At 41.6% G+C, this 6,067-nt stretch overlaps 1 protein-coding gene across 1 annotated transcript; it reads right to left on the reverse strand.

The window, feature by feature from the left end:
* Positions 1-2,240: 2,240 nt before the first annotated feature.
* CTLA4 (cytotoxic T-lymphocyte associated protein 4) lies at positions 2,241-5,599 on the reverse strand. Its single transcript, XM_082313272.1, has 4 exons — positions 5,439-5,599; positions 3,895-4,245; positions 3,294-3,403; positions 2,241-2,351 (listed from the first exon to the last, which is right to left on the reverse strand). The coding sequence occupies exons 1-4, from the start codon at positions 5,494-5,496 to the stop codon at positions 2,253-2,255; spliced, it is 618 nt and encodes a 205-aa protein (XP_082169398.1). The 5' UTR covers positions 5,497-5,599; the 3' UTR covers positions 2,241-2,252.
* Between the last annotated feature and the right edge of the window lie 468 nt (positions 5,600-6,067).

A 6,067-nucleotide genomic window follows, 5' to 3' on the forward strand; every position in this document is an offset into this window, starting at 1 on the left:
AATGAAGGTGAATTGGAATATACACAGGTTGTATGGTGACACAGATTCACAGCCAGCTGTGGCCAGAGGTCATGAGGTTGTTGATACAGGTCCAAAGCATCTCTTCACCCAGGAGGGATAAACTTAGAAAATAATTTACTTGAGCTGCTTTTAGATTGAGAAAACTAAGCTATTGGTCCCAGTGTATAGGAATTGTCAAGGAAAAGAAAAAGAAGAAACAGTTGATTCCTGATTAGGAGTCAGACACATGATTCAGGGGATATCTGAGCTACTACTTGTGGTGGAAAAAAATTGCCCTGGATAATTATTCTTGCTTTGCTAGGGTAAATTTTTTTAAGACTTTACAGCTTGTACAAGTAGATGTGTGGGTCAAATCTATTTTTACCAATCACGGAACACATTTCTCTGAGCAGGCTGCACTAGAATAGGTGGAAATTCAGTCATTTTGCAGCAACATCAGATGTGTGATCTTTGACCATATTTTATCCCCAAAACCTCAGGTTAGTGGAAAATCAGGGGAAAAATCCCAGACTGATGTCAGAATACTAAAACACCTTCAGGAAAAGGATATGTCATCAGATGCTACTTTTACTTAATGCACTGCAATTGCAGGTCAACACTGAGAGAGCAGTTAGCACCTGCAAACATTGGCAAATTGAGAATGTGAATGTTTATTTGTACAGTTGGAGGTGGTGCTAGATGAAGGGGAAAGAGGGGAAAAGTGAACCAAAAGAGCAATGAGATTTGGTGTTCTTGGAGCTGCTGCCACTGCAGGAACATGGCATAGAGGTCTGTGGGATTTAGGTTCACAGTTATGGAGCCAAGAAAATGGATTCACAGCTGTGAAACAGAAACACATGCTGCCAAGTTTTTGGGTTGCAAGGTGAAATTTTGATAGCAAAGAGTCAAAGTAGTAGGTAGTAGCTGAGAATGCTGAAATTGTTTTAAGCTCCAGCAGCTTTGTGTGTTGGCTTGCACTTAGTGAGTGAGAGTGTCAAAGAGGTGCAAAGAAAACAGGATTTGAAACTAGGACTAGCTTTTTGCATAAACATGTACAGGAGATGCTGTCAAAGTCGTTACAGGTACCTTCTGCAAGTAAGTAACTTTGCTGGAAGTGAAACGGTGATTGGTAGAGTCTCTGAACCACATCACAGCAGCTCTAACTAGACAAATAGAAGACTTGACAGATTTTAATGGTGGCCCCCTATGGAGCAGAGCTGAGAAAGTAAGTGTTGGCATGAGCACACAGGCTCCCTCAGAAGGGCAAAACACAGGGTCAGAGGGGAAAGGTTCATCTTGTCATCGCTGCTTTCTAACATGTAGCCACTTCCTGTTTCTTCTGAGAATGGTGAATAAGAAATGAACTTGAATTTGGGCAAAGCTTCAAGGTTTTTATTGAATGGTACATAACTAATAAACAAGATTATACAGTGTCAGTATTTTCATGGAAAATAGACTCAGTTAAACACAGCAACATACTTCTGCCTTTTGCATAGATGCTAATTTAGCATTTGTAAAACGCAAGGCCCCAGCAGAGCTGAAACATCCTCCCAGCAACAGCCTAAGAGGACTCCTGCTGGGCAGCCTTTCCCTCCAACTGAGCTGTCAGCACTGGCTCAGATATCATCAATGTTAACTCCAGCACAGCCCTGCTGGGACACAATGCCAGTGAAAGAAGCTGAGATCAGGCTTTTAGAGCAGCAGTGTCATCAGTGCCAGCCTACGGTGATGCCTCTGTGGAAGCGCAGAGCACTAATGCCAGAAATGGAACCAATAAATAGCAATGCAGGGAAACAAGTCAACATTCCTTTGTACATTAGTGTGCTCTTCTGCCTCTGCCCCCCAGACCTATAGGATTAGCCTTGCAATGACACACAAGCCTCTGTCGCAATAGTGTTTGGATTTCAGTTGATCAGTAGACATGGTGAAATTTGACAGTAAGATGCTCAGCTGCAACAGCAATAGCTCTTAATGCTATACATATATATATGTATATATATATAGACTACATATTGGTACAATACAACTGAAAGAATCAATGGCCTAATGTAGCCATTTTTATGTGACAAGGTTAACCTTGAAATATTAATGCATAAACTATTTATTCTCCTCCAAACCACAGAATTTACAAAGAATATTCTCTCTCCTTCCCGTACACCTTTGTAATAAGACAATTAATTTTATTTCTTTAACTTAAGTGAATTAGCAGACTCTCCATCCCAGCTAGGAAACGGTTTGTCTCTTTCCTTGTTTCAGTTAACAGTGATGTGGAATGGAATCACTTTTTTCTCTAGCTTTTCAGAAGGCATTTTCACATAGACCCCAGTAGTGAGGCATCGTCTTCTCTTTATCTATAAAATACAGGAAGACAGTAAAATAAACAAGTGATCACAGCATAATCATTGACCAGCACATTTTAGAGAAAACTGATGGATGTTCTGCCTTTACTGAGTAGAAGGTATTCTAGACACCTTTCCCTGTCTCCCCTCTTTGTAGAAGATCCATTGAGACCATTTGAGGGAGAATCAGGAGTTACAGGGGCCATCTAGCAAAAGACAGAGTCCTGCCATTCATTGAGCCCTTTGAAGGTGCTCCTGCTGCACAGTTCAGTGTTGGTTCAAAACTAGGAGAGTTTGCACCGAACAGTTTCATTTAGCTTCTAGGGACAAGGGTGGATTGAAAAATATGGGATGGGATACTGTTTGGTTTTAAGCTTTGGCATCAGGTTTCTTTCTAACAGACTGTGAGTACTCCAGACCCCCATGGAAAGAGGCAACCCAGGCATACATTTCACATGCCTTTGTGCAGACATTTCTAGCTGTGAAGTTAAAAATGCTGTGTTACAATTCTCCCCCATCACAAGGGGCAGCCTCTTTAAATTTGCTTTGCACAGAGGTGAATGGTGAGAAAAGGATAAATCAAATCCTGGGATTTTGTATGAATGAATCAGTTGTGAAATCAGAGTACACGTGAAGACTGTTGCCTTTGATCCCAGAAGCATCCAGGACTCCAACCTGTTCTAAGCATTCAAACCTAAGCCAAGGGTCAGTCCAGCTGATGTAAGCTGACTGCTTTCTGGTACTCTGGCAACACATATGAGCCATAAACAAATCTAAATGGCAGCTCCAGCAAGTTCTCTTATTTTGCATTATTGTAACAGCATTGAACCAGTGAAAAGGAGCATCCCAGTGTGTTTGTTCCCAGTGTTCTTCCCTGATTTTTATTCTTTCTCCTTGTCCTCATCACACAAAGGAGTGTGATTAGCAGGATGGGGCTGAGTTGATGGGACTTACCGCTTTGCCCACGAGAATGGCTGAGATGATGATACTGTAAAGAAAAAATCCTGAGGCAGTAGCTCCTAATACCCAGAGATATATGGCAGTGTCTGGACAAGGTTCTGGATCTAAAACATATGATATCACACAAGTCATGTCAAACATGAGCTTCATAAGGAAGCCCCTAGAGTCAATAACTGCTCCACACTGCTTTTCTTTATCATGTGCTATCCCAGGATACTACCAGGACTGAGCTCTAAGTCCCTGCCCACTCAACCTCCAATGAAAATAGGCTTTAGCTGTAGGATAACATACATACCTTACTCTCCGCTGTTTCTGTGCTTATTTATCTAACTGCCTAGACGTACATGTACACTATATGGTGTTGCTTATGCTGTCAAACATCCATACATTGCTAAATACGTTGCATGTCTATGACTGTATTTGCTTTAGGTGTGTGCAGGGAGACCTAAAAGGAATAAGAGCTAATCGTGATTCTCAGAGCTTGAACCAGTGTTCAGCCTCACTTCTTAAAAACAAAACTTTGAAAACCTTTGAGACATAATAGCAACTCTCTTCACGTGGGAATATCACAGTACTGTAAAACTGCTTGGCTTACCAATGACATAGAGATGCGTCCCATTTCCCTTGTTCATAAAATAGGGTGGAGGGTACATCCGCTCCATCTTGCAGATGTAAAGACCAGTATCATTAGCTTGCAGGCCAGTGAGGGTGAGGGTCACATTGTTTCGGCTAGGGCTAACATGGCACTGAATGACCTCTTCCACACTGAACATTTTAAACTCCGTTGTGTATGTTGAAGCACAAATTTCAGTGAACCGGTCACCCGTCTGTTTAAGCAGAGTCACTCGAATTTCCTTTGCATTCCCAATGTGCTTGTATTTACACACCAAGCTGGCAACTCCTTGCCTGTTGGCCAGTACCATTGCTGGCTGAGTCACTTCCATTACTGCAAGGAAATAAAGAGCATGACGGTAAGTGAAGTGTCAAGAAATGATCTGCAGTCATTTACTTGAAACCTGCATAATAGGAAGGGAGTTCTACCACTTCCTATTATCCATGGGTAATTCCTAGAAATGCTGCTAAATCCTCCAAAAAAAAGGACTCCAAGACCACAATTCACATAGGCACTGCATTAATATACTTTAAAAAGCTCAAGAAGTGCTTTGAATACTATAAATGATGTTATAAATCTCAGCAATTACTTGTTCCTTAAATAGTAGGTAATTTGGCCCACTTACTGGATCAATGACCTGCATTCTGCAGTTTCCCTCAACACAAACTTTTTAATACACATAAGAAAGTAAAAAAATAGACTTCAGATGGTAACGCTGAAATTTGAAATTTAAAATTAGGCATTTAAACGACAATTTCTGCCTGGCAGAAATAAGCATGTTCACATTTAGAAACAAATAGGTTGACATCCTGTATGGAACATGGAACAGAACCATTAGGGTAACAGTAAAGCTGAATGGAAAACCTGTCTGAATATTTTTGTTTCTGATCTTTTTGCTCCGCATTTTTAACCAACTATTCCCAAGCCACAGTACAGCAACACACAGCAAAGCCTGATAAACATACTGCAAAAAAGCATTACAAATCTTAAAGGGAAACTAGTGTACCATATACATCCCCACTGGCTGCTTTTTACAACCTCTATACTCTATCCTGCTACACAATGGGAAGGCACTGACTTTTGCTTTAATAAGCTGTGAACACTCAGTATAATTTGTTCAATTTCATTTTGTATCAGTCCATTTTGGGGCAGGGCTTATCTTCTTCAGTTCTGCAGTACAAGAATTTGGGAGGAAGAGGAGTAGAATTTCTCCATCCATTCAAACCTCTATATCCATGTTATAAGCTGCCAACAGCTTCACTCACAAGGCCTGGTTTGTCAAAATCTTTCTTCCTTCTTGAGCTGCTCTGAGTCCTGCCCAGCCTCTCTACAGATGCTACTGCTCGAAAATCTGTGTCTGGTTTTCCAGATAGCTCGCAGTGCCCCAGGACCTTGTTCCCAGACTGTCCTATGGAGGGGTCCCATGTCATCTCCCTCTCCCAGTTGTACCCAGTCCATCTCCTGCAAAGATGTGAAACTGAGAAAATGTAACACCCCCAGCTACCTTGCCTCCTTCATCTACCCACCTTCGGCAATGGCAGTGGCTGTGCAGAGAAAGCCCACGGTGACCAATATTGAGAGCATTCCTGCGCTGGGACAGATGCTGAAGGGGCTGAAGGTGACTGATGCCTTCAGACTTTAAGACAAACTGGAACTCTCAGGACTGGAAAAAAGGCGACACCTTTCAGGATACTGAATCTTCGAAATGTTTGAACCCACACAGAGTCAGTGTGTATATATATAGCTTTGATCCCAGATGCTGTACCTGAAAGTAATATGAAGCTTTGTTTTGGTTTTACGAGAAAGGAAGTAGTGGGTTTGATTAGTACGTGCACAGTTAACCTCAAACAGCATGAACAAAAACAACTATTCAGCAGATGGAAAATATATATTCAATCTGAAACTGCCATCCATTCTGCTTTAAGAATTGGGGGAGGAAAGGTAATCATCCAATAGAGCAGTTCAGGCCCTTTGGTGCTGCCAGGTTGCACAATAATAGCACTTAATATTTCAGCAATCATTAGGTATTTCCTACTAGGACAACATACAGAGAACTACACTTCTGCCTAATGTGGCACAGTGAATCAGTGCGAGCTAGCTTTTTTATGGAGGACTTCCCTCCGCCCCCAATTTCTTTGCTTCCTTTAATGTTAGT

Source organism: Platalea leucorodia (assembly GCF_965183815.1).
Source record: "Platalea leucorodia genome assembly, chromosome: 5".
NCBI classification, from domain to species: domain Eukaryota; kingdom Metazoa; phylum Chordata; class Aves; order Pelecaniformes; family Threskiornithidae; genus Platalea; species Platalea leucorodia.